General features: G+C 59.6%; 4 protein-coding genes across 4 annotated transcripts in view; 2 read left to right on the top strand and 2 right to left on the bottom strand.

Annotated features, from left to right (window-relative positions):
- LOC311202947 (class I histocompatibility antigen, F10 alpha chain-like) overlaps nt 1-23,259 on the bottom strand; it is a gene marked incomplete at both ends in the record, with an annotated part of 116,109 nt that extends 92,850 nt beyond the window's left edge. Inside the window, one exon of the mRNA XM_084277590.1 lies at nt 23,199-23,259. Coding sequence (XP_084133716.1) covers nt 23,199-23,259 — 61 coding nt within the window. The remainder of the gene's footprint in view (nt 1-23,198) is intronic.
- LOC311202876 (ADP-ribosylhydrolase ARH1-like) lies at nt 1,560-8,592 on the top strand (the record flags this gene model as incomplete). Its single annotated transcript, XM_084277524.1, has 7 exons — nt 1,560-1,647; nt 4,294-4,530; nt 5,685-5,783; nt 5,868-5,973; nt 6,792-6,871; nt 6,943-7,126; nt 7,799-8,592. 7 exons carry the CDS (start codon nt 1,560-1,562, stop codon nt 8,169-8,171), a joined length of 1,167 nt encoding a protein of 388 aa, XP_084133650.1. The 3' UTR covers nt 8,172-8,592.
- On the top strand, nt 14,798-17,501 carry LOC311202875 (killer cell lectin-like receptor subfamily B member 1B allele C; the record flags this gene model as incomplete). Its single annotated transcript, XM_084277523.1, has 7 exons — nt 14,798-14,882; nt 15,414-15,494; nt 15,816-15,911; nt 16,465-16,608; nt 16,767-16,927; nt 17,173-17,279; nt 17,378-17,501. The coding sequence occupies 7 exons, from the start codon at nt 14,798-14,800 to the stop codon at nt 17,499-17,501; spliced, it is 798 nt and encodes a 265-aa protein (XP_084133649.1).
- Nucleotides 20,710-22,745, bottom strand: LOC311202874 (class I histocompatibility antigen, F10 alpha chain-like; the record flags this gene model as incomplete). The annotated part of the gene is made up of 5 exons (XM_084277522.1): nt 20,710-20,750; nt 20,909-21,013; nt 21,095-21,367; nt 21,444-21,635; nt 22,427-22,745. The coding sequence occupies 5 exons, from the start codon at nt 22,743-22,745 to the stop codon at nt 20,710-20,712; spliced, it is 930 nt and encodes a 309-aa protein (XP_084133648.1).
- Nucleotides 23,260-27,826: the final 4,567 nt, after the last annotated feature.

Genomic DNA, 27,826 nt, shown 5'->3' with positions numbered 1-27,826 from the left:
CTCACGTCCCGCTCGCATTCGCATTCCCCTGCCTATCCCGCCTCTTCCTGCCGGGATCCGCTGCTCCCGGCTCCGGGAAACCGGCGGAGAGCTCCGTACCGACACTCCCAGCAGCCCGTGCTCTGGCCGCTGTCCTCCCCAAACAGCACCCAGCTTCTTCCTTCCCCCTTCCTGCTCCTCCCGCCCGTCCTGATCCTTCCTTTACCTTCCCTCCCCCACTCCCACCCCCGCCCCCTCCCCCGCCCCCTCCCCCCCAGCCTTTCCCCCCTGGTTCCCAGCACCGGACACTCAGCCGAGCGCTGCGAAGCTCCCCGAGCCCCCGGGGATGGAGCAGCGGGAGCCGAGGGGAAGGTTCTCCCCGCTCCCGCTCTGTACATCGTGTAGATCCACACAAGGCTGCCCAGGGCCCCATCCAGCCCGGCCCTGAACACCTCCCGGGACTGAGCATCCCCCACCTCTCTGGGCAGCCTGTTCCAGCAGGAAGAAATGGACGTTTTAAGAAGTACAAATGCCAGAGTTCATTGGATACACAAGAATACGCTGACCCATCAGTGACCCTTCTGTTCTCACCAAGAGGCCATGGGGGGGGCCTGGCCTCACTCAGCTGCACAGGCGACCGCTTGGACAGCGGCTCCAGAGGCTCATGGCCTTGCTGCTCAAGCCACTCTGCAACAGCCCTGCCCTGGGTTGGAACAATCCTCATTACCAATACAGGCTGGGGGATGATGTGCTGGAGAGCAGCCCTGAGGGAAAGGACTTGGGGGGACTCCTGGATGAGAAGCTGGACATGAGCCACCAATGTGCGTCTGCAGCCCAGAAGGGCAACCCCATCCTGGGCTACATCACCAGAACTCTGGCCAGCACAGAGAGAGAGGGGATTCTGCCCCAGTGCTCTGCTCTGGGGAGACCTCACCTGCAGTGCTGGGTCCAGCTCTGGAGCCCTCAGCACAAGGAAGAGGAAGAGGAAGAGGAAGAGGAAGAGGAAGAGGAAGAGGAAGAGGAAGAGGAAGAGGAAGAGGAAGAGGAAGAGGAAGAGGAAGAGGAAGAGGAAGAGGAAGAGGAAGAGGAAGAGGAAGAGGAAGAGGAAGATCTGAGGGCTGGAGCACCTCTCCTGTGAAGCCAGGCTGGGAGAGTTGGGCTGGTTCAGCCTGGAGAAGAGAAAGCTCTGGGGGCACCTTACAGTCCCTTTCAGACCCCTGAAAGGTGCCTGTAGGAAGCTGGGGCAGAACTGTTCCTGCGTCACCACACAGCTCAGTGTCACCCACACCTTGCTGAGGGTGCACTCGATCCCACTGTGCATGGCACGGGTACAAATATCCAATAGGATGGGTGGCAGGATGAACCTTGGAGGGGCAGCACTCTGCAGTGGTTTCCACTTGGACATGAAGCCATGGAGGGTAACTCTTCCTGTAACCTTTTTGTTAACCCTTTCCATGCCCATGGAGGGCTGGCAAAGCTGTTGGGGCAGCAAAGGACTCTAGGAGTGGCCCCGTTCCTACCAAGGATACGCGCAAACAGAAGCATCCAGACACCATCCTGTAGCTGACCCTCCAGCGACCATGGCGCTCCCACCTCTGTGGTGCACTTCATGGGGTCTCTCTGCCCCCACCATGATGCCACCCATCTTCCCAACCCCCTACACTGGAGGTAAGGCCTGACCCCACTCCTGGCTGCGCAGGGACACACTCTGGGGAACTCCACAGCCCCTCTCGCCCCTCTCCCTGCTCCCTCTCAGTGCCCTCGCGCACGCTCCTGGCCCAGCTGGGGATATGGTCACCAGCCTGTGTTCATGTCTCTCTCTCAGGACCCACCAACCTCCACCACCTGCCAGGGCAGCAGCAGCAGCAGCCCTTCCCTGCACCCTCCCACTCACCTGGGACAGACCAGAGGTTGGTCCACGCTTGGGGCCTGCTCGGCGGGTGCCTGAGGGATTCCCTCCGCCCCCCAGCCTGACACATCTCCCTCTCCCCCCTGCAGATCTGCCAAGCGGCAGCTGCTCAGAGCTCCCCATTTCCAGTACCAGTCTGCCTCTGGCAACCCCCTCACTGCTCAGTCACGGCATCGCTCCTCTGCCTGGCACTGTGCTTCAGGGACCACACAGCTGCAGACACCCAGCAGCCTGCTTACACCAACGGCCCCCCAGGGACAAGCACAACTGTTCCTGCCCTACAGCCATCAGGGGACAGCAGCATCGCTTCCCCAATCCCACCCGCTCCCTCTCTGCACACAGTCCATCCTCTCCAGTGGAGACACAGACAGTCCGGTCCCCATGGATGTGGACAGTGTCTCAGGCTGGGACACCTGTCCTGTCCCTATGGATGTGGACACTGTCACAGTCTGTGACATCTCTGTGGACACGGATGTCCACATGGAACACGAAACCCTGCCAGGCTCTACCATCTCACTTAGCCCTGTTGCAGGGATGGGGGGGAAATGAGAGGGAGGGAGGGTGTTGATTCTGTAGTTAGTACCTTTGGTTACTGTTTTGTTATGATTTTTTATTAAAAGCCATTTCTTGAGAACCTTTCTGTGTCTGCAGGGGATGGGTGGGGAGTGCAGGGGGCACCAGGCAGCACAGATCCCAATGGGCACAGTATAGGCACCCCATAGATGCCCTGCAAGCACCTTATAGACACCCTATAGATCCCCTGCGGGCACCCTATAGATACCCTATGGACACCCTATAGGAGCCTTATGGAATCCCTATAGACACCCAATGAGCACAATACAGGCACCCTATAGATCCCCTGCCAGTACCCCATAGACACCCTATAGATACCCTATGGACACCCTATAGAAGCCTTATTGGAACCCCATAGACATCCAATGGGCACAGTATAGGCACCCTATAGATCCCTTGCAGGCCCCCTATAGGGACCCTATGGATCCCCTTCTAGCACCCTATAGATCCTCTGTGGACCTCCTATATATATACCTTATAGACACCCTATAGATACCCAATGGACACCCTATAAGAACATTATGGGAACCCTATAGACACTCAATGGGCACAGTATAGGTACCCTATAGATCCCCTGTGGGCACCCTATAGACACCCTATGGACACCCTACAGGAACCTTATGGGAACCCTATAGACACCCAATGATCACAATACCTATAGAAACCCTACAGATACCCTATAGGCACCCTATAGATACCTTATTGACACCCTATAGAAACCTTATGGGAACCCTATAGACACCCAATGGGCACAATACAGGTAAACTATACATCCCCTGCAGGCACCCTATGGGGAGGGGTGTGGGTACCCCCAGGGGTCTGGGTGGCCCAGAGGGTCCCTCACCTGCCGGTCCCTGGTGTCCTGGGGCCTTCTGGGGGATGGGGGCCCAGTGACACTGCCCCACCTTCCCTCCCCCTCCCCGGCCATGCAGGCCCATGGTGGCCCTGGAGGCTGCTGGCAGCCGGGGGTGCTGGGGGGGCCTCTGTGCCAGGGGGGTGCCGCACGGCGGGGACAGCGACTGGACGGGGACCAGCGCTGGGGGGGCTGGGGGGGCTGGCGGGTGTCCCCCCTGTACTGGCCTGGAGGGGATGCTGAGCCCCCCACTCTGGCCTGTGCCACCTCCTGTCCCCCATTGTACCTGGGGGAGCCGGGACCTTTGGGGGGTTCTGGGAGGGCTGGGGAGGATCTCTGGGGGTCAGCAGGGACAGGGTTGGGGGTGTCCAGCCCCACCCTGGATGTGACCCACAGACCGACCCTCTCACTGCCATGAGCCACTTTATTAATTAACCAAACCTCTTAATTGTGTGGGAGCGGGGCCCAATCCAGGGGGGATGGGAGGGGTGGATTGGGGTGGGGTGGGGGGTCTCACCCAAAACTGTGGCCCAGGGGAATAAATCTGGGACATTTCTCTGTGGGGATGAACCTTGGTTCTGCTCCCCAACCCCCTCCAGGGCTCGCTGAGACCACCCCCAGCTCCCCTCCTCCCCCTCCAATTCGGGGGCTCCTTGGGCTCCCAGCCCTTTGCTTTCTGCCACCCTCTCCTCGTCACTCTGGGTCCCCCCACCAAGACCCCCTGCCCCCTCTCAGTTCAGTCTGGGGACTTCTTCCCTTCCCACCACCCCTTCTGGGATCCCTCCCCTCCCACCCCCAATGCTACGGGGACCCCCCCTTGTGTCCCCCCACTCCCAGGGACACCCTCACCCTCCTGGCGCTGGCCCTGTGCCTGAACCCTGAGGGGCACCCGGTCCCGCCATGGAGGAGACATGAGTGTCCCAGGGAGGGGGGTGGGGGTGGGCCCTGGTGTCCCCCCACATCTGAGCCCCCCCTGAAGCCCCTCACCGCAGCGTCCCTTCGCTGGAAGCCTACGAAGCCGCCATGGTGCTGAGCGGGGTGGGGGACGCGCTGGGCTACCGGGGGGGTCTCTGGGAGTACTGCACCTCCGGAGCCCAGATCCACGCCGAACTGGCTGAACTGGGAGGGCTGGGGGCCATCACCCTCGAGCCCCCGCAGTGGCCCGTCAGCGATGACACCGTCCTGCACCTTGCGAATGCCGAGGGCCTGGCCACAGGTTGTGCCCCCCACTGCACCCCTCAGATGCGGGGGGGGGTCCCCAGTGTACCCCAGGGATGGAGGAGGTGTGGGGGGGCTGCACAGGGTGGGGTCTGGGGGTTCCTCAGAGCTTGGGGGGATTTTTAGGGGGGGAACTCACCATAGCACCCCTCAGATGCAGGGGGGTGTCCCCACTGTACTCCAGGGATGGGGGGGCGTGAGGCGGTATACCCCTGGGCTGTACAGGGTGGGGTCTGGGGGTTCCTCAGAGCTTGGGGGGATTTTTATGGGGGGGATCTCACCATAGCACACCACAGATGCAAGGGAGGGTCCCCATTGTACCCCAGGGCTGGGGGGGCATGGGGGGTATACCCCTGGGCTGTATGGGGAGGAGGTTTGGGGGTTTTTCAGAGCTTGGGGGGATTTTCAGGGGGAGGGATCTCACCATAGCCCCCCCCCAGATGCAGGGGAGGGTCCCCAGTGCACCCCAGGGATGGGAGGGGGGGTAGGGGGTATACCCCTGGGCTGTACAGGGGGGTTTGGGGGTTCCTCAGAGCTTGGGGGGATTTTTATGGGGGGGATCTCACCATAGCCCCCCTCAGATGGGGGGGGGGTGTCCCCCATTGTATCCGAGGGATGGGGGGGCATGGGGGGGTATACCCCTGGGCTGTACAGGGGGGGCTGGGGGCTCCTCAGGGCTTGGGGGGATTTTTATGGGGGGGATCTCACCATAGCCCCCCACAGATACAGGAGAGGGTCGCCAATGTACCCCAGGGATGGGAGGGAGGGGTGGGAAGGGATTCCCTGCTGTACGCCTGGGCTGTACATGGAGATCTTGGGGGGACCTTATTTCTTTGGGGGATTTCTGAAGGGGGGGGGAGGGCAGGTCACCATTATCACCCTGACTCAAACTGGGGGGGGCTTTTAGGTGCCCCCAACCACCCCCTGAGAGGTGGGGGCTCCAGAGAGTCTCTGAATGTCCCCCCAAAACCCCACGGGGGGTGTTCCCCATCTCCCCTTTCCTGGGGGTGGGTTCTATTGTACCCCAAAGCTTTGGGGGGTCACTGGGGGGGGGAATCAGTGGGGGGTGTGCCCACATGTCCCTGCATTCGAGGGGTCCGGGGGAGGGCTGTGGGTGCCCCCGCCCAGAGGGGCCTCACGCCGTGCCCCCAGGGCTGGAGGGGGAAGCCCTGCTGCAGGAGCTGGCTCAGCGCTACGTGGCCGCCATGAGCGACATGGAGGGCCGCAAGCCGGGCCCCACCAGTATCCTGGGTGAGTGGGGGGCCGGGGGGGGGCGGGGGGGTCAGGTCAGGGGGTCTCACGGCCCCAACCCTTCTCCCCAACCCCCCCCGCCAGGCACCTCGCAGCTGCGGCCTGGGGAGCCGGCGGGGTACCGCATCCCCTTCAACCCCACGGGCAGCGGGTGCGGGGCCGCCATGCGGAGCCTGGCCATAGGCCTCAGGTGGGGCGGGGGGCACAGGGGTTGGGGGGTTCAGGGCTGGGGCGGGGATGTGGGGGTACAGGGGGTTCGGGGAGGGGGCAGGGCTGGGGGGGGACATGGGGGTACAGGGGGGTGGGGGGGGTTCAGGGTTGGGGTTGGGGACATCGGTGGGCACAGAGAGTTGGGGAGGGTCTGGGCGGGGACATGGGGGTACAGGGATTTTTGGGGAGGGTTACGGGCGGGGACATGGGGGGCACGGGGGTTCGGGGAGGGGTCAGGGCTGGGGGGGTGGACATGGGGTACAAGGATTTTTGGGGAGGGTTAGGGGCGGAGACATGGGTGGGCACAGGGGGTTGGGTGGGCTCAGGGCTGGGGACAGGGACATGGGGGGCACAAAGGGTTCGGGGAGGGTCTAGGCGGGGACATGGGGCACAGGGGGCTCGGGGAGGGGTGTCCGGGCTAGGGGTAGGGATATGGGGGGGCACAGGGGGCTCGGGGAGGGGGGTCTGTCAGGGATTGGGGAGGTTTCATGGCGGGGACAGGGGTCGGGGGTGGAAGGGCTGAGGAGGGTTACAGGGGGTCACGGGGACGGGGGTGAGTGTCTGGACAAGAGGACATGGGGACACGGAGGGGGGGACATGGGGGTGTCAGAGTTGGGGGGTGGGGATATGAGGGTGTCAGGCTGGGATAGGGGACATGGGGGGGACGGGGCGTACAGGAGTGTGGGGGATGGGCCATGGGGGGAGGGGCAAATGGGGGAACAGCACATCACGGCCAAGGGGAGGGCAGCATTGGGACGGGGGTCCTGGCCCGGGGGGCACAGGGTGGTGCCGGTGTAGGTACCCGCACGCCCGGGAGCTGCCGACGCTGATCCGGGTGAGCATCGAGAGTGGGCGCATGACCCACCACCACCCCACAGGTGGGTGCCAGGCAGGAGGGGGCAGGGCAGGGGGACACTCTGGAGCCCCTCTGAAAGCCCCATCCACACAGGGTACCTTGGGGCACTGGCGGTGGCCCTTTTTGGGGTGCTGGGGTCTCGGGGGGAGCCCCCGGAGCGCTGGGGGGCTGAGCTGATGCGGGTCCTGCCCCTGGCCTGGGACTACGTGGAAAGTGCCGGGGTGGCTGTGGGGGACAATGCTGAGGCCTGGCCCTTCTTCAGGGATGCCTGGCACCGGTGAGGGGGCACTGGGAGGGTTCGCTGGGGTCACTGGGAGCACTGGGAGGGGGTGGTGGGGATACCGGGAGGGGCTCAGCGGGTCGCTGGCGTCACCCATTGCCACAAGGCTCTCTCCCAGTCCTGGCAGCGCAGTGCACTGGTGTCACTGTGCTGTGCCAGAGCCTCGATGTCCCCAGTGTCCCCTGCCCCACTGTCACTGGTGTCACTGTGCTGTGCCAGAGCCTCGATGTCCTCAGTGTCCCCTGCCCCACGGTCACTGGTGTCACTGCCCAGTCAATCTGCAGGGTCACCAGTGCCCACTGTGTCCCTGCTGCCCCCAGTGCACCCAGGATGTCCCCAGTGTCCCCAGGATCCCTCCAGTGTCCCCAAGATCCCTCCAGTGTCCCCAGGACCCCTCCAGTGTTGCCACCCTCAACATTGGAAGCATGTCTGAGGAGTGCTGAACACTCCCACTGCCCCCAGTGTCCCCAGTATCCCCAGTGCTCTTGGTTTCCCTGCTGTGACCGGTGTCCCCACTGCATCCACCGCTCCGGTGTCACCAGTGACCCCAGTGACCCCAGTGACACTACATCCCCGCTGACTCCAGTTCCCCCATTCCCCCGCTGTCCCTGCTGCCCCCCGGCATTCCCAGGGCCCCCAGTGCTCCCAGTGACCTCCATGTCCCCGCAGGTACCTGGAGTCCCGGGGCCTTCTGGAGGGCGGTGGCCCAGCGACGCTGCCCCCCCTGCCCACCCCGGCCGAGCGGGACGCAGCGTACCTGGGCTGGGCACTGCAGGGGTGGCCGGGGCGCAGCGGCCACGATGCGCCCATGGTGGCCCTGGAGGCGTTGCTGGCAGCCGGGGGGTGCTGGGAGGACCTCTGTGCCAGGGGGGTGCTGCACGGCGGGGACAGCGACTCGACGGGGACCATCGCCGCGGGGTGCTGGGGGCTGCGCTGGGGGCTGGCCCAGGTCCCCCCTGGGCTGCACCGCTGCCTCGAGCACCGCGGGCGGCTGCGCGATGCTGCCCACCGCCTCCACATGCTGGCCTGGGGGGGATGCTGAGCCCCACCCCCCAATCTGGCCTGTGCCACCTCCTGTCCCCTGCCCAGGGAAACATCATTGTACCCCGGGGGGAGCTGGGACTGTTGTGGGGTCCTGAAGGGGTCCCAAACAGCCCTGGGACATCCTAGGGGCAAGCAGTGCCCTTCAAGGGCTCAAAGAAGCCCTGGAGACCACCACAGCCCCATCCTGCTGGCCCTACTTCCCTCCACTCTTAGAGACCCCAGAATCTCCCCAAAGAGCCTTGGGCACCCCCACAGTAAAAAAGCATCTTCCCAAATCACTGTCTGTCCAGATTTGTGTCCTGCACCTCCTGTCCTGTCACTGCCATGGCTGAGATGTCACATGGGCAGACCTCCTGCAGCCAAACCTTCTCTAGGCTGGTCAGTTCTGGCTGACCAGCTTCTCCAAGAGGCATCCAGACATGGAGCAGCTCAGGGGCCCTTCACTGGGCTCTCACAGTCGCTCAGGCTCTTCTCCTGGTAGCCCAGAACTTGGGCCCCGTGTTCAAAGGGTGGGCTCATCATCATCATCAGTGATGGGTGGAGAGGAAGGAGCCCACAAGCCCTGCAGATGCCACCCAGGATGGTAGAAGACTCTTCTGGTGGCTTCTTGTGGGCACCTTAGTGGGCACCACAGCCTGAAGGTCTTTTGAAAGACAAAGTGCTGGGCCCCCAGGGCTCAGCATCCAGAGGGTGATGGGCTGAAGGAGGGCTGGACCACTGTGGTTAATCACCCCAAAGGTGGTGTGCCCAAGGGGTCTGGGAGTCAAGGGATCCCAAGGAGATGGTGGCCCAGCACTGTTAAACACCACAGTGGTGATGGGCCCATCTGGAGGTTGGATGCTGGGGTTTCCCAGCCCATGGCTGATGGGTTCCCAGGCTTAATTACTCCAAGGCAGGATGACAATCTGAGGCTGATGGGTTCCCAGGCTTAATTACTCCAAGGCAGGATGACAATCCCATGACAAGGATATCCAAACCATGTGACATTGTGCTCAGGGACCAGTTGGACATTGGAGGGCGCCAGGCTGGGAGCTGGAGGAGCTTGTTGGAGAGTCAAAATTGACCCTGAATGAGTAACTCAGTGTCAGGTGAGATGTGTCTCACTGGGGAGGCTTTGGTGTCACCCCATCACAGAATCCCAGGATCACAGGGGTTGGAAGGGACCTCAAGAGATCATCAGGTACAATCCCCCCTGCCAAAGCAGCTCCCTAAATCTTCCAGATGGGGCTGGAATCTCTCCAGAGAAGGAGACTCCACAAGCCCTGGGCAGCCTGTCCCAGGGCTCCCCCACCCTCACTGAGAAGAAGTTCTTCCCCACATTGGTGTGGAACTCCCTGTGCTCCAACTTGAGGCCATCACCCCTTGTCCTGTCCCCACAGACACTGAGAAGAGGCTGCCCATGTCCCCCTGTGTCCCACCCTTCAGATATTGATCCCCATTGATCAGATCTCCTCTCAGCTTCTTCTCTCCAGGCTGAACAGCCCCAGCTCAGCCTTCCCTCACAGGGGAGATGCTCCAGGCCCTTCATCATCTTTGTAGCCTCCTCTGGACTCTCTCCAGGAGATCCCTGGCTGTTTGATCCCAGGGAGCCCAGAACTGGTCACAACACTCCAGGTGAGGCCTGACCAGGGCAGAGGGGGAGGATCACCTCCTTCGACCTGCTGCCCACACTCCTCCTGATGCCCCCCAGGACCCCATTGACTCTCTCAGCCCCCAGGGCACACTGCTGGCTCATGGCCAACCTATCATCAACCAGGACCCCCAGGTCCTTCTCTGCAGAGCTCCCCTCCAACAGCTCATCCCCCAGCCTGTACAGATTCCAGCAGTTATTCCTTCCCAGGTGCCAGACTCTACACTTGCTTTTATTAAGGCTCATCTGGTTTCTCCCTGCCCAGCTCTCCAGCCTGTCCAGGCCTCACTGGATGGCAGCACAGTGTTCCTGCATGTCAGCCACTCCTCCCAGCTTTGTATCATCAGGTACTTGCTGAGGGTGGATGCTGTTCCCTCATCAGGGTCATCAGTGAAGATATTAAACAAGACTGGACCCAACACCGAGCCCTGGGGAACACCGCTAGTCACAGGTCCTCAGTCAGACTCTGCTCCACTGATCACCATCCTCTGAGCTCGGCCCGACAGCCGGGTCTCAACCCACCTCACTGTCCACTCTCTCAGCTCAGAGTATCCCACACTGTCTCAGCTTTGTTATCAGGATGTCATGGGAGACAGTATCGAAAGCCTTGCTGAAGTCAAGGTAGATGACATCCAGACATCCACTGCTCTCCCTCCATCTACCCAGCCAGTGAAACTAACAGATAAAAAAGGTCATGACTGCCACTGATAAACACACTCGTTGCAACAGTGCTAATATAATGATAATGTATATTATATATAATTGTATACTATATAAAATAGGTTAAAATATATAATATATATTAGTAACTATTTCATATTATATGTTTTAAAATATATATCTCTATATTATATATAAAGGTATCATATACATAAATATATACTATATTGTATATAGTATATAAAATTATATAGTGTATATAATTATATAGTATATAATATGTTGTAATGTCTATATAATAATATATTGATATATAATACATATCATTGCATATAGAATATATATAATGATGCTGATTGTAATTAAAATGCTACAATTATAAGAAAGAGCCAGCAAAATACTCCACAGGTGTGTCCCCCAGAAGCATGAAGTTGCAATCGCTTACCAAGAAGATGTCCCTGTCTCAGGAGGAGGAGGAGGAGCACAGCCCGTCAACTGCTTCTGTGGGGTCTTAGGCTACTTCTCTCCCAGAGTTCTTCCTCAACCCCCTTTGATCCTTCAGCTCAGGCATTACTTCCTGCAGTCATAGTGGGAGGCGGGAGAGAAGGGACAGGGCTGCTCTGAGCCAGCCATAAAGGATGGGACAGGGCTGCCCTGAGCCGGCCATAGAGGACGGGACAGGGCTGCCCTGAGCCGGCCATAGAGGACGGGACAGGGCTGCCCTGAGCAGACACAACACTCCTGGGAGTTTGCCTCTTTTAATGAGCATCAAAGCAGAAAGGCAGCATTGACACCACAGGCAGCACGGGGCAGGGAGCTTCACAGAGCTTTCTGTGCCCATCTAGTTGAGCAGCAGCGACTCAACCTCCATCAACCAGCAAAAGCAGCCCGTCCGAATCGGATGAGAAGAAAGATGAGCTCAGGGGCGTGTCAGTTGTGCATGGCTGGGTTCAGGTGGAGAAGGGCTGCAGGGGTGGTTTCTGCAAGAAGCAGCCAGCAGCTCTCTGCAGGCCCCATAGAGCAACCACCAGCCAGCTCAATGCCAGAGTCGCTGCTGACCAAGGCCAAGCTCACCAGCGACGGTCACAGCACCTCTGGGAGTCACAATGAGGAAAAAATGCTGCAAGCAGACACTTTGTGTCCCCAGAAAAGGAAGTGAGAACACATGAGGAGATGTGCAGACACCAAGGCAGTGAAAAAGGGGAAGGAGGAGAGAAAGATGCCCCTGCAACCCATGGACAAGGCCGAGACCCCACCTGCAGCCCATGGAGAGGCCCCACTCTGGAGCAGGGGGAGACAGACAGGAGATGCTGTGATCTGTGTTGGAACAAGCCCCTGCCAGCACTTGCAGCCTGTGGAGACAGAGATCAGTAAGAGAGAGATCCACACCGGAGCAGGTTTGCTGGAGGGGCTTGTGATCTTGTGGAGGACCAGGCTGGAGCAGTCTGGTCATTTTGCCCCAGACAAGAGTCAGGCCCAAAGCAGCTGCTCACTCTTTAAGGGGGAAATTGAGGGAGGGGAAAAGGGAGGGAAAACCCAAAACCTCACAGGTTGGGATAAGGAGAGTTTACCAGGATAACAGAGATATATTATAATAATAATAAACAACGGATGTTATAGCAAAATACATGAGACTGGTGACACACAATGCAGACCTATGGAGTGGAACACACTAGCCCTTGGTCACCAGCAGAGCCAGCGCCCTCCCCACCAGCCCCTTGGACTGAGTGGGACCTTACTTCAGACCCAAGAAGGATGCATCCTGCAATTTCGTTAACAAAGGAATGACTAGCTTTGCATTTCTTTTTCCAGTTGTTTCTGGCTTCTCAGGAACAGCTGATGTAGCCAGTGCCCGAGGGAAGAGCTAATTCCAAGAGAAAGACGGGGATCGACACAAACAGGCTTCTTTCCTAGGGGGTTCGGGCTGAAGCAGCACCTGAAGGGGGGCTCAGAAGGGAAATCCTTCTCCCTTCTGGGGAGAAATCCAGCCTGGCCTCGGCTGCGGGGACACAGGGTGGAGGGCAGGAAACCACCATAAACAGCCACTCCCTCAGCAACCCGAGGGCACCGACAGCCCACAAAGTTCCCTGCATGGCAGCTCCTCCTTCGTTCCCCCCTTTTCCACTCATTTCGCACCCATTCCCCGCCGCACTCCCTCCCCAGCCCCGCTTCTCTCACCCCGCCGTTTCATTCCCGCTCCTCCAGCGAACCGCTGAGGCAAATGAGGCGGGATCACCGAAACTGCTCCGACCGACCAATCAGCGCTTAGCGATGGAAGAGTGGCAGGAGAGACAGCCAATCGGTGACTTTGTTGCCCCCTAGCTCTTCCTCTTACAGTCACCCTACCGAAATAGCTGGAATTCTGGATTTATTTGGGTTTATTTTAGAATATGATTTTGATTTTAAGGGAGTTACAGCACCTCTGAGAACCTAAAGCATGTTCAGGCCCTTAGCAATAGGTAACCGGGACGGTTACCCGGAGGTTTTTCTACTGCACCCCGGGGTATGGAAGCAAAGGCTGAGGGGGAACAGGATCAGCTCTGAGCTGTGCACCGAGGGATCGCGGTGGATCTGCCAGAAAGGATCCACCCAGCTCTGAGCCGAGGGGGGCTGTGGCATCCCCACCCCCTTTCCCCATCTGCTTGCAGTGAGCCGGCCCCTAATTTCCCCACGAATTTACATTTAACGAGCTGGCTGGGTGTATTTGAGGTCACGACAAACCGGGGGGGAGCCACGAGCAGCCGAGTCACCTGTCAAAACCATTGAGATGCCCCCAAAACTCGTCACCCGGGGATACTCGGAGCATCCTCCTGGGTAACCGACCAACGGCTCCGGCTCCGCGATGCTCCGGCAGCTTCGGATGGAGCAGGGGGGTGAAGCCGCGGGAAGGGGGACCAGGAAAGGGAGGGGGGGGGCGCGAGAAAACCCCTAAAAAAGGAAGGAAATATTGAAAGTCGCTTTCAAACCGCTTGTTTGGGAGATGAAACCGTCTGGGGTGACACACCGGGGAGGGGGGACCCGGGGGAGCTCGGGGGGGGGCTCGGGATGCACCGAGGTGGGGGGGAGACACAGGGAGCGATGCTGGGGAGACACCGGCGAGTGGGGTCACACGGAGCGGGGCTGGGACACACCTGGGTTGACTCACGGGGGTCTCTGGACACCCCGGGGCTTGGGACACACCGGGTGGGGGGGCGGGAACACACGGGGCGGGGAGCTCGGGACGTACCTGTGGGGGGTGACACGGTGTGCGGGGCTCAGGACACACGGGGGTGGTCACGACACTGGGGGGACACCCCGTGTCTCGGGATATACCCCCACACGGGGCTCCTTCCACCGCCGTTACCGCGGAGCTTCCCACGCAGCAGCCGCCACCCCATTCTCCTTCCTGTCCCGCTCCGTATCCGCTCCTGCGCCTCACGGACGCGGCCAACACCTCAGGCCAAAGAGGCGGGATCACCGAAACGGCTCCGACCGACCAATCAGCGCTTCACGATGGAAGAGTGGCGGGACAGGCAGCCAATCAGCGAGCCGCCCGCCTGTGGGCGGTAAAACTCTAGTAGCGCTGCCCCTGGGCGGAGCCGCCATCTTGCCCCAGGTCGTTGTTCTTCACCTCAGGGCGGGACAGCCCGCCTCTCGCTTCGGGCTCCTCCTTTCACTGTCACCCTACTGAAACAGCTGGAATTCTGGGTTATTTGGGGTTTAGCTTCGAATATGATTTTGATTATAGAGCAGTTACAGCAGCTCTGAGAACACGAAGCACGTTCAGGCCCTTCAGGACAAGGCTCTGACCCTGCCCTGGGACAGCTTGAGCCCATTGCCCCTTGTCCCATCTCCTGTCCCCTGGCTGAAGAGACCATCGCCCACCTCTCTGCACCCTCCTGGCAGGGCAGGGGAGGTGGGGAGAAGGTCTCCCCTCAGCCTCCTCTTCTCCAGGCTCAACATCACTCTCCTCTTTGCATTTAAAACTATAAGCAAAGTTATTGAATGACTTTTTATGGAATAAGAATATAGATGGGCAGCCCCAGCTTCTCTGGGCACCCTGGGCCAGGGCCTCCCCCTCCCTGGGAAGGATTTCTGCCTCCCAGCAGCTCCGTGTCCTCTCCCTTGCAGGGGAGCAGCAGAGGACCCCGGCTTTCCCTCCTCTAGAGGGAACCCCCCTGTCACCCCTCACCTCGGCCTCGGGGCTGCTTTGCCCAGCAGCTCTCCGGTTATTTAGCTGGGACGGTTAAAGGAAGCTCAGGCCCCTCTGCCAGTTCACACCTCCCGGGCGGTCCTGGGGTCATCGGTTTCCTGTCACCTGCACCGTGTCACCACCGCTCTCAGTCGTCCCCGGTATGGAGGCTGAGGGTGGTTACACCGTCCTGACCCCACGGGGCCAGCGGGGTGCTGCGGGGAGCCCGGGTCCCCTCCGCAATGCAGGTACTTTGGGGGTCGTGAGCGCTGGTCGGTCTCTCCATCCTCCCAAAAATTCATTGTGGGGAGGGGAGGAAAGCTGGGGTGGCAACGACGGGTGTGACTTGGGAGAGAAGTGGGGTGATGCCCAGGAGCTGCTCAAGATGGGGAAACTGAGGCAGGAATCAAGGGAAGAGGAGCCAGGGGGGCTCTTCTCAAGGCTGGGGCTTGTCCCATGCCGCGGGCTGGCTGGCGTCCCATCTCCACCAAGCTACAGGTCTCAGCTCTGAGCCTCAAAAGAGGGAGCAGGGGGGTCTGGGGGACACCCAGCTCCTGCTGCTGGTCCCCTAATGGGGTCACACCTCTGTGCAGAGAGCGGTCTTGCCCCAGGACACCCTGCCTTGGGCTCCCTGGGGATGCTGGGGGGGGGTGTGATGGACGCTTCACAGCCTCCTCCGAGTGCAGGGTCCCCAAACCGCGCTGTCCCCACCCGGGGTGACACAAGGCTCTACCCAGGGGCATCTCAGCACGGCAGCGTCCGCCCGTCTGTGCATGCAGGGCTGTGGGCTCTGCCCCACGGGCTGATGCTGGATGGGACCAAGTGGTACCGGGCTACGGACAGGACTCCTCCATTCTACCGTGAGCAGGACAAGACTGCCTCTCCCCCCTCAGCTCCCCTCTGAGCTCTGGGTCTTCCTCACAGCCACGAGACCCCCAGCTCTTGGGCGCTGGGTAGGACCCAGCCAACCTCCTGCCCCGGTGCCGTTGGGGTCGGTGTGAGATAAGGGGAGCAGCAGCAGAGGGATGTGGGGGTGACAAAAGGCTGCGAGCAAAGTGCAGAACCGCCTCAAAAGGGTTTTTGGGAGCAGAAAATAGCCCAAACCTGCACTGCAAGCCTGTCTCGCCGGATGTGGGGTTGGGGCAGTGTTGTTGCTCTTCTCACAGCTCTTCCCCTCGCAGGACCGGGCTGTCCCCCGTGGCACCGAACCGCGCTCTGGGCCAGCTGCCTTGGGCACCTCCTCCTGGGAGCGGCAGTGGTGGCGCTGGGAAGTTGGGGTGAGGAGCTGCTGGGGCCTGGGACACCCCAGGGCCCATCGCGAGAGGCGGGAGGGGGGTCCCAACCTGATGCTGCCTGTGTAGGAGGCGTGTCTGCTGCTCAGGGCCTGCGCTGCTGAGGTGTTGGAACGTGGTTTTGATCAGAACTCTTCAGAGCTGTACGTGGAGGAGCCTTGGGCGGGGAGGGGAAACCACTGGAAACTTCTCAGTGGAGGCGGAGCCGCGTTTTCACACCCTTGGAGGAGCTGGGGCCACGCGGAGCCCGGACGGAATTAGTCTGGGGCCAGGGGGAGGTGATGCTGCCTGGGGGGCCCACGGCAGCCCCAGCCCTCAGCCGGGCGGATCCAGGGGAGGAGAATCCTCTGCAGCAGGAGGAGAGCGTGGAGCTGGCACTGGGGAGGGATCTGCCGGGGCTCTGGGGCTGTGGATGGGGAGCAGAGACATGGGGATCCGCTGCCCAGAGCGGTGTCTGGCTGGGAGCCGCTCTCCCTGTCTGCACTGGATCCCGCCCCGACCCTCTCCCCTGCTCCATCGCTCCATCCTTCCCGCACAGCTTGCCGACAGTCATTGGGGAACATGGGAGGCCAGGAGAATGTGGGGAGCCAGAAGAACGAGTGTGTGATCATAGGAAACAACGCCACACTGGAGAGAATTGTCTTGGAGCTGAGGAAAGGTCTCTGCCCATCACAGTCACCAGGTACTTGACCCGGCCGTCAGGCTCCCCAAAGCTTAGAGCACCCTGAGCTGGATTGCGGGGTGTTCCCATGTTCCTGGGGTGAAACCCTCATCCTCTGTGGAGTTGCAGGGGACAAGGCGGCTTCTGTGTGGCTGAGCGTGGCTCTGGCTGCCTTGCAGAGGGTGAGGGGTGCAGGCTCTGCCCCACGGGCTGGACGCTGAACAGGAACAAGTGTTACTGGGTTGCTGACAATGCTACTCCTGGGAGCTGGACCCAGAGCCGTGAGGACTGTGAGAACCGGGGGTCTGAGCTGCTGGTGCCGGAGGATCAGGATGAGCTGGTAAAGGCACCGATGGCATCGGGGATGCGGGATGGGTCTCAGGACTGCACCTGAGCGGCGGGTGGCCCCTGGGGAAAGGCGTAGGGCTGTCCCAGGAACGGGGGGGTCGGTGCCAAGCTCCTGGGTGCCTTTGCCAATGTGGGGACAGTGGTGGGGCTCGTTTCTGGGATGGGTCTGCAGAGGCCGGGCTGGAGCCTGTTTTGGGATGGCACGTGGCATCACCACCCACCCTCTCCCCGCTCCAGGACTCCATCAGTAAAATCCTACAGAGCTCCAGTCGCTACTGGATCGGCCTCTCCTTCACTGAGCAGGGCTGGAACTGGCTGAACGGCTCCCGCCTGGACCAGAGCTGGTGAGTGCTTTGGGGAGGGGTGGGTGTTGGGGCGGGAATCCCCCCCTGTCGCCCTTGGGACCTCGTGCCGTGACGTGGGCTGCCTCCTGCACCCCCAGGTTATTGCTGACCCCTGGGGATGACAGCGTGGGCTGTGGAAGACTGAAGAGGAACAGGATCGGCTCTCAGAGCTGCACCGAGAGATCGCGGTGGATCTGCCAGAAAGGATCAACACAGCTCTGAGCCGAGGGGTGCTGTGGCATCCCCACCCCCTTTCCCCATCCGCTTGCAGTGAGCTGGCCCCTAATTTCCCCACGAATTTACATTTAATGAGCTGGCTGGCTGTATTTGTATATTGGGGGGGAGCTACCAACAGCCAAGTCACCTGTCAAAACCATTGAGATGCCCCCAAAACTCATCACCCGGGGATACTCGGGGCATCCTCCTGGGTAACTGACCAACGGCTCCGGCTCCGCGATGCTCTGGCAGCTTTGGATGGAGCAGGGGGGTGAAGCCACGGGAAGGGGGACCGGGCAAGGGTGTGTGTGGGGGGAGAAAACCCCTAAAAAAGGAAGGAAATATTGAAAGTCGCTTTCAAACAGCTTGTTTGGGAAATGAAACCGTCTGGGGTGACACACTGGGGAGGGGCACCTGGGGGAGTTCGGGGGGGGGGACTCGGGGTGCACCAGGGTCGGGGGGAACACACAGGGAGCAATGCTGGGGAGACACCGGCGAGGGGGGGACACACGGAGCGGGGCTGGGACACACCGGGGGTGACTCACGGGGGGCTCTGGACACCCCGGGGCTTGGGACACACCGGTTGGGGGGGGCGGGAACACACGGGGCGGGGAGCTCGGGACGTACCTGTGGGGGGTGACACGGTGTGCGGGGCTCAGGACACACGGGGGTGGTCACGACACTGGGGGGACACCCCGTGTCTCGGAATATACCCCTGGTGCTGGAGGATCAGGATGAGCTGGTAAAGGCACTGATAGCCTACCTGCGTGGCCAGATGCTGCCACCGCCTGTCACACGATGTCCTCAACTGGTCTCAACTGCCACCTGATGCCACCACCCATCACCAATGGGTCCCCACTGCCACCCGGTGTCACCACCCTTCACTAACAGGTCCCCACTGCCACCCGGTGTCACCACCCATCACTAACGGGTACCCACTGCCATCCGGTGTCACCACCCATCCCTACCATGACTCACCAGCACACCATGTCAGTAACCGTCCTCAGTGCATCCCCAGCTATCCCTGTTATACCCATAGGACATCTCCATCATGTCCCTGCAATGTCCCCAGCCATCACTACCATGTCCCAAACACATCCCTGCTGTGTCCCCAGATGTCTCCCCCACATGTCCAGCTGTGTCCTCATCATGTTCCCATCTCATCACTGTATCCCTGCTGTGTCCTCAGTTTTTGCCCTCCATGTCCCCGCCAAGTCCCCTGCAATGACATATATATTCATATATATTCATATTTATTTACATGAGGGGGGTATATATATAAAATATATATTTTATTTATTTATTTATATAAAGCATCTATTGATAAACATTCTTTGGATCCACTCTGTCAGCAGAGGGAAGACAGGAGTCAGCCTGTCAGTCCCTCAGCGCTGCTGCTTCCAACCGATTTAAAACCAAACCAGACCAAGAGGCACAAGACTTTGCTGCCAGCTCGCTCGGCTGGTGTTTAATGCTGCTGCTCCCTCAGGGTAGCAGTACTGCCACACCCATCCCCACCATCTCCTTGCCACATCCCTGCCGTGTTCCCAGCCCTGTCCCACCTGTGTCCCCATCACATCCCCTCCCATATCCTCACCGTATCCCCCCTGGCATCCCTGCTGTGTCCCCAGCCATCCCCTCTGCTGAATGTGGCTGCCATCCCCCAGGAGCTGCTGCTCTTCTCCCGCTCACTCCACGCAGCATCGTGTATGGACCGGAGAGCTGGAGCTGGGAACAGGTGACAGTGGCAGCCACCCAGGCAGGTGCCCACACCTTTATCACCTGCTTGCCCTGGCGCTATGACACAGGAAGGAGGTGACCCCCAAACTCATTGTCCTTGTGTCCCCACGCTGACCCCCATCTCACACAGAGGTGGGCGAGCTGGGGATACAGATCTCGGGGGACAGTGGCAGGGGGTGGCCATCGCTTGGGCCCTGGTGAGGGATGCTCATGTCCACTGTCCTTTGCTCCAGGAAGCTTCACTGCCTCGATTCTGGTGCATCATTAACCTTGATGCATGACCTGGGCGATGGCTGCAGTGCTCAGGTCAGGTCCAATCTCCATCATGAGCCCTCCTGTCTGTGGTGTCTCAGCCCCCATGTCCCACAGGCCCAAGGAACTACGAACAACTCACGACGACCTTCCCACTCCAGGTCTACCTGAGCATCTCCAGTTTTAGCCACCTGGTCTCCTTGGTCCTTGTCTTGATGCTCTCCAGGGACACAGTTCTTGGACATCTACATAATGGGGGTCTGCCCAGGCAGCAGTGTCCAGGCCCAGCTGCCTGGCTGTGACTGCTGCAGCTTCACTTGAAGGAACACAGTTGGAGAGAGACTTTTACCAAGGCCTGGAGGGGCAGGACAAGGGCCGTGGTTTGCTACTGAAGGAGGGGAGATCGAGGTCTGCTTGTAGGTCCACAGCCCAGGGAAGTGCTCTGGGTCTCAGCCAAAATGGTGGGGACTCTTCTGAGAGCAAAAACCAGTGTTCCAACAGAGAAAATCTCTCCCAAGATTCATGATGCATCCACACAGACAGAAGTGGTAAGGAAGGAGACTGCAGTACAGGCAGGAGGTGTTGGTGAGTGCTTGCACCCTTCTCCTGCCAAAAAGGTAAGTGCCTGCACAAGGTGGGCACAGGGTGATGATCGGTGGCATCAGGTGCCCGAGCTTCAGAGAAGAAAAATAAGATGAAAAAAGACCTGTGGGGACCAAGGCAAAGGTAGTTCAGTAAGGCAAAAGCAAAAGCCATGTGGAGAAGCAAAGGGAAAACAGAAGAATCATTCGCTATTTCCCATCATCAGGAGATGCCCAGCAACATCCCGGGCAGCCGGGCTTCAGTACGCGCAGCGGCTGCTCCAGAACACAAGCATGGTCAGTAACAAACCATGTGCTGGTGCAGTGTGGTCAGCTCTCTGCAGGCAGCTCCCAGCCTCTCCAGCTGCTGAGACCACAAGGGCCACATCCAGCTGCCCCAGTCACTCATGGAGCAATAAGACTGTGATCACTGCAAGGATGGGAGGAAGAGACAGTGTCACCCAGGGCAAAGTCCCTGTCCCCAGCCCTCTGCTATGGTGGTGTCAGCATCTCCCACCAGCAGCCCAGTGTTGCTCTGACCATGGGACTCAAGGGAGAGCACAGAGAGCTGGGCCTGCCCCATCCACCCCCTCAGTCCCATGTCATACCTTTGGCCAAGCTGCCAGAGCTCCCATCCATGCCTATGGGGGAGAAACAGCTGCGAGCTGCCACCTCGTGCTCGCTGTGGGCACAGTGCACATAAGAGAAGAGGGGAAGAGGCATCAGCATCCACTGTGTGTAGCTGTCAGGCTTGGGGGCCTCCTAGAGCACTGCAGCTTGTGCCCACAGCCACTGCCAACCCCCTGGGCTCTGCCTTCCTCCCACACCCTGGGGCTTTACCTGATCTGCGCTTCCAGATGATGAATCCAGTGATGGCAAGGACAGCCAGGATGGCAAGGGGAACAAGTGTCCCCAGCATGATGGTCGATGTGTTTGACTCCGGCTCTGAAGATGTGCAGAGCGGTGAGAAGGGGAAGGGAAATCCCCCAGTCCACCCCTCCACATGCCCAATGCCACCAGACTCACCCCACACAAAGACCCCCGGCTCAGCCAGGCTGGCGTGCTCCACACGGCACCGGTACTTGTCCTGCTCCCCAGGAGGGGCCTCGATGGACACCCAGGTGTAGTAGGTGCCGTCGCTGTTGGGCACGATGCTGCCCCGCTGGGTCTCCTGGTCCCTGACCTCACCGTCCTTCAGCCAGCTGATGTTGATGGGCCGTGGGTAGAAGCCGTAAGCGCGGCAGTGCAAGGTCAGGTTCCCTTGGGTCTCCTTCTTCGACACTCGGACCGTGGGGGGCTCTGGGGAGGGGGTGGCAGTGAGGGCTGGCACACAGATCCACGCTGGCCCCTCCCCAGGGTTCCCATCTTCCCTCACCTTTCCTCTCCAGCACAGCCTGCCCATAGCTCACATATTTCATCAGCCACTCAGGGCAGATGCTCTCCAGGTAGTCCATGCGCTTAATGACAGTTCTGTCTGCCTCCCAGTTCCTCTTGGTGATTTGTGCTGCTGCATCTGCCGCAGTCAATGTCATCGTGTCCATGTCAAAGGCAATGAAGTCCCTCCCATCTTAGGCGATTTGCCAATACCCCTTGGTGCTATTGTCCTCCAGGAGGTCACAGCTGACTATGCTCTGCAGTGTGTGAGCCCCTGAAACACGACCAGGGAGACGGGGCTGAGGGGCTGCTGCAGCCCTGGGCCTTCAGTGGGCCAAGGCCCGCTGGCAGCACCCCCCACTCCATCTCTGTGTCATCCCCAAAGGAATTGGGCACCAACACGAGAGCTGCCCCCACCCTACCCAGGGCCCACAGCACTCAGGACATCATGTAAAGCTGTGACACAGAGCCCCTGGACCCAGGACATGGCTGAGCTGGCACCCAGCCCCACAGCACCCTGTGACAGCAAGGGGATGTGACAGTCCTGAATGCTGGGTGAGCGAGCAGAAGGAGATGGCATGGGTTGCAGGAGCCCCTCTGGCTCTGGGGTGGGGTGTACAAAGGAATGGTGAGGTGCTGGGACATGGGGTGGAAACCCCTCTGGTTCTGGGGGTATTCACTGCCACAGGATGGTGAGGGCTGTGATGTGGCAGCCAGGCCTGGGATGGGGTGCTGGGCATGGTGGGGAAAAGGCCAGAATGTGCTTGGTGGGGCACCCAGAAGCCTCCCTGGCTCTGACACAAAGGAATCCCATGGAGTGTGGGGCTGGGGGACAGGGCTGCTTGGAGCCTTCTGCCAACAGCACTGGGCTGGGAAGGATCGGCACATCCCAGGGCAGTATCATGAGGAAGGGTAGTGTCTTCATGGGGGAGAAGGGAGTGGAGATCTCCCCTCCCACAGAGCCCCTTCCCAGCCCACACTCACCCCCACTCTGGTTGCAGCGGCTCTGCAGTGTGTCCAGGTTCGCTGTGGAAATCTCCTGATTTTTCTGCTCAATCTGGGTCTGCTGGTCCCAGTACTGCTGGTCCAGGTTGGCCGCCATCCAGTCTGCCCGGGGCACCGCCCTCCCCTTCTCGCTGTCGTAGCGCGAAATAAGGTTCCCGTCCACGTACCCCATGGACACAAACTGGGGTACTCCAGGGCTGGGCTCAGACACTGCGGTGTGGAAGTAGCGCAGGAAGTGGAGCTCTGTGGGAACACAGGGGACAATGAGGGGTGGAGGGTGCAGGGTGAGGGTGCCCATAGTGATGGGGTGCAGGATTGGGTGGTGAGCCTGGGTGGGGGTCCCAGAGCAGCAGATTGGGGATGTGGGGGTCAGCTTCAAGGGGATGTGTCTGTTGGGGAGGGGTATCTGTCCAGGATGGGGTCCTCCTTCCCATGAAGGGAAGCCGGGGGGTCCTGGTGATGATGAAAAGGGGGCCCTGGCAGTGAAAAACCCAAGGTCCCAGGAAGAGGGTCCAAGGGTGTCCCCAGCATCAAAGAGAAACAGATCTGTAGGAGCATCTTGGAATGGGATGGAAAGGGTTGGAAGGGGGTGGAAAGGGATGGAAAGGGGAGTATTCCAAGGGAGCACGTGGTGTTCAGGGATTGTGACCGGGGGTCCCTGTGCCCTGGGGTGGTCCGGTGCACAGGGAATGGAGAACCGTTGTCAAGAAACAGGATCCAGGGGGGTTCCTGGGTCCCCACCCACACTCACCGCACGCTGCCCAGCCAAGGATCCCCAGCAGCAGCAGCCCCAGTGCCCGGCCCAGCCCCATCGCTCATCACTCCACTCTGGGTCCCCGATGTCATGAGAATAAGGAGCCCTGCTCTGGGACAAACTTTGCCACAAGCCCCGCCCCTCACCCCGCGATTGGCTCTGCCACCACCCACCAGCCAATGGTAGCCTGAGACGCTTCTTACCAGTGACTCCCCCACAGCACCACCCAGTCCCCCCACGTCCTCCTAACCTATCCCCTCCTCAGGGCCCTAGAGCCCCCCATGGCCCCATATCACCTGTATCTCCCAGCCTGGGGACACCTCTGGGCCCCCCAAGTCACAGATCTCCCCTCCACCCTGGCCCTACTCTCCTCCCCTTACCCTGGGGCACACCAAGACCCCCAGACCTGCCTGTCCCGGGGGGACCCAGGTGCCTGGTGCCCCATGGCTCTGCCCACCCGGCTCTGACACCCTTAGGGTTTGTGGGTGAAATAGATGGGTCAAGTGTGAAAACCTCCTGGGGACCATGGGCAAACCCCAGGGCTTGAGGGAGGTGTCCCTTGACCCCAATGTCCCTTGTGCCCGGTGCCCCTCCTGCCCTGCGTGGCTTGTGCCCTCCATCGCCTGTGCCCAGTGTGCCTCAGGCCTGGCAGCTCTCCTGCCTGGCACTGCTCATACTGCATCTTCCTGCACAGGTCCTTCAACTCACCAGGTCAAGCCAGCAAAACCACCTTCCAGAAGGATCTGGACTATCTTCTGCCCTGTCTCAGAGAATTCCTCTGCTCTCCTGCCCCATACGATGATGTCATCAGCGTCCTGCAGGTGCTCTGGGGCTTCACTCACTCCAGCACAGTTGGGGTCAGCCCAACTGACCAGGGCAGATGGTGGAGTTGTGTTTCCACCCATGGGGCAGTCGATTCCAAGTGGACTGGGCACCCTCCCAGGGACAGCAAACTGTGCCCTGCTCTCTGCTGCCAAAGGCATCCAGAAAAATACAGTAGCAATATCAACTGGGGCGTCCCACTGCACTGCCTCTGACTCCAGTTCCTGCTGGAGCTCCAGCATGTCCAGCACAGCAGCGCTCGTGGGTGGCGTGACTCCATCCAGCCCACGACAGCCTGCTGTCAGCCTCCACTCTCCACTGGACTTCACACTGGTCTTAACAGAGGAAGCTCTCTGTGCCCGCACACATCAAGGATCTGAGTCCAAGCCAGTGCAGAACACCCTGTGCCCACCTGAGCAGGGGGTACCCAGGCTGGGTCTCATCTCGCCAGATGAGCACCCAGAGCCGAGGGGGACAGGAGGGCAGGGCTGCTGCCCATCCATCCCAGAGTTGTCTCGGTGGGCACAGCTCTGGCAGCGCTCGGCAGGGCCCCAGCCACGGGACATGGGGAAAGCTGGGAACTCCGAGTGGGTCGGTGTGGTGTGATATGAGGAGGACACGGGCACAGCCTGGTGCCTGGATACTCCCCGCTGCTGGTGCACAGGCTGAGCCCACCCCAGGGTCAGACTGTTCACCCCAGAGGGACTGGGGGCAGCCGGGCAAAGCAGCTCCTGCCAGGACGCTGCCCGGAAGGGCTCCAGACTCCCACTGACTCGGCATGGCTGAGCCACAGCAGGAAGCAGGGAGTCACAAGTGGCAGCTCACAGAAGGCAGTGGGGAAAAGGAGGGGGGACACGGGGAGCACTGAGGGCTCGTGGAACCTAAACCTAGAGAAACACACCCCACAGCCTTCCACACACACATCCCCACCGTTGCCCACATCCTCAACGTACACCAAACGCACAGCAGCAACTCACACCAGAGCAGCAAGAGCCCGTCCTCAAGGAGGGCACAGGGGAAGGACAAGGGCTGGAGGGACAAACACAATGAGCGTTATGACTCAGCGAAGTGCAGCCACCTTTGGGCAGAGGCAGGAGCTGCTGGTAGAAATGCAATCCCTCAAGAGGGACCTTTTGTGTCACTTGTGGCAGATCTGTGCTAAGAGGCTCACAGTTTCAGTTTAAGTAAAACCTAGTTTAAAACAACATTCTATGTTGAAGAACCACTTGTGGTTTTTTGTTGGTTTTGTCAGATTTTTCTCCTGTCTAAATGTCCTGCCCTGTTGTGTGAGGTTCTGTGACAGTTGCTAATTCCTCAGAATTAGAGTTAATGCCAATCTTGCAGTGTGTGTAGTGCCGGGCAAAGCAGCTCCCACCAGGACTCTGCCTGGAAGGGCTCCCGATTCCCACTGACTTGACTGAGCCACAGCGGGAAGCGGGGAGTCACAAGCGCTGGTTTCCAACGGGCAGTGAGGAAAAGGAGGGGGAGCCCCAGGGAGCGCCAAGGGCTCAGGGAGCCAAAACCTAGAGAAACACACCCACTCACTGCCCCACACACACCCCCACCATTGCCCACATCCACAACGTACACCAAATCCACACCAGACACCTCCAGAAAACTGCCGAGCTGAGCAGTACAGTCAGCAGTTCAGAACCGATCCTTACCTGGCCAGGAACGAACCGTTTGGGAAAGGTTTTGCCATGTTTGGTTGTCTCTGGATGGCTAAGGGGTCTCCTTCAGCCTTTGAGGATGCCTGTAGGTACAACAGTTACAACTTGTATTAGAATCAGTTGTATTCAGCGCGCCATAGTAAGGTCAGTGTCAGTTGTACAATATGCTCCCTTAGGACCTGGTGATGTAAATGCCACCCCAATGCAGCTACAGGACAAGTCAGACACCCCAACTGCAATAAGCGTTACGACTCAGCAAGGCTGCGCTCCCTTTTAGTGGCAGAGGCAGGAGCTGATGGTAGAAATTGAATTCCACGAGTGCTACTCTGAGTCACACTCAGAGATGTCTGTGGTCAGGGGGTCTCTCCATGTGTTGGGACAGCACCTGCAGTTCATGTTCTGCAGAGATCCAGAGACCTCATCTCCCACAGCTGAGTGATTTTTTTTTCATTATTTGAGTCATCAACCATAAATCTTAGGAGTTTCTGAGTTAGAGGTGTAATACTGACATCCTGACCAACACCCTGAACCACTGGGTTGTTAATGTGTGTTGGAGACAGAGCGGCTTCAGGTTTGTATTTTTAGGTTGCTGTTTGTTTCCTTTCTCTTTTTTTTTTCTTTCTTTTTTTTTTCTTTTTCTTTTTTTTTTCTTTTTCCTGTCTAACTGTCCTGCCCTGTTGCATGAGGTTCTGTGACAGTTGCTGTCCTGTTTTCAGCAGGGTTACAGTTAATTTTCATCTTGCAGTGAGTGTAGTGCTGTGTTTGGGATTTAGAGTGTTGGTACCACCCTGATGGTTTAATTGTTGCCAAGCAGTCCAGGACTTTTCAGCCTCTCATCGTGCCCTGTCTCTGAAAAGGGGGAGGCAGTTATTAAGCTGGGAGCACAGCTACTCCTGGCACCCTGACTGCTGGTGCTGGGCTGGATGTTCAAAGCCCTCATGGTTCCCATGGCAGTTGAGACCCCCAGAACCAGAGGGGCTCCCACAACCTGGGTGCAGGGGGTCTGTGTCACAGCTTTACGTGATGTCTCAAGTGCTGTGGGCCCTGGGCAGGGTGGGGGCAGCTGTTGTGTCAGTGCCCAATTCCCTCGGGCCTCACACAGGATTGGAGTGGGGGGTGCTGCCAGGGGGCCTTGCCCCACTGAAGGCCCAGGGCTGCAGCAGCCCCTCAGCCCCATCTCCCTGGTCATGTTTCAGGGGCTCACACGCTGCAGCACATGTTTGGCTGTGACCTCCTGGAAGACAGTAGCACCAGGGGCTATCTGCAAGGGGCAGTCTCCTGGCTCTGATTTCTGACTGTCTCCAGTGTATTCCCCTTCCTCCCTGTGCCCCCCCCCTCTTTACAGCCCCATAGTGGGAACATGTGGAAGAGGTTCTGTGTCACCTCTGGTGCTCGCAGTGCCATCCTTCTCTCCTCGTGGCTGCAGTGTGGCCATGGCTCTTGGGCCAGGTCCTGGCACATGCACCGAGTCCGCAGTGAGCACAGGGCTGGCAGTTCATGACTGTTTCTCCCTCACCAGCACGGACAGGAGTTCTGGCAGCTTGGGCAAAGGAACAGTGTGGGACCAGGGTAGGGTGGATGTGGCTGTGCCAGTTCTCCCCTGTACCAATGTGCTCCCTGTGGAACCCATGGCCTGAGGCACATCAGCTGGTGGAGGGGGATGTTGAGACCCCCAGAGCAGAGAACTGGGGACAGGGAAGTGGGCCTGCATGACACTGTCTCTTCCTGCTGTCCCTGCAGTGATCCCTGCCTGACCATTCCATGAGGGTTGGGGGCTGGATGTGGCCCCTGAGCTCTCACTGGCTGCTGGAGGTGGCCAGGAGCTACCTGCAGAGAGCTGATCATGCTGCAGCTGCCCACGGTGCTTTACTGGTGGCTCTGCTGACCAAGGAAAACGCCTTGTTTCCCTTATTTCAAAGACTGGGCAATCGTTTTTTACCAATTTTGAGATTGCAAGTGATTTCTGCTGCGTGTGCACAGGCACTAAATGGTCCCACCTCCTCTCCCAGTACCTGGGCTGCTCTCACATCCTTAGGTTGAGTGCTGTGCTGTTTTTCCCTGGGATAGAGATGCTTTTCTTCCCAGCAGCGCAACATGGTGCTGTGTTTAGGACTGGGTTGGGTCTGGCTGAGG

Source organism: Gallinula chloropus, assembly GCF_964237585.1.
Source record: "Gallinula chloropus genome assembly, chromosome: 32".
Taxonomy (NCBI): Eukaryota; Metazoa; Chordata; class Aves; order Gruiformes; family Rallidae; genus Gallinula; species Gallinula chloropus.
This window is presented reverse-complemented; position numbering and strand designations above follow the sequence as displayed.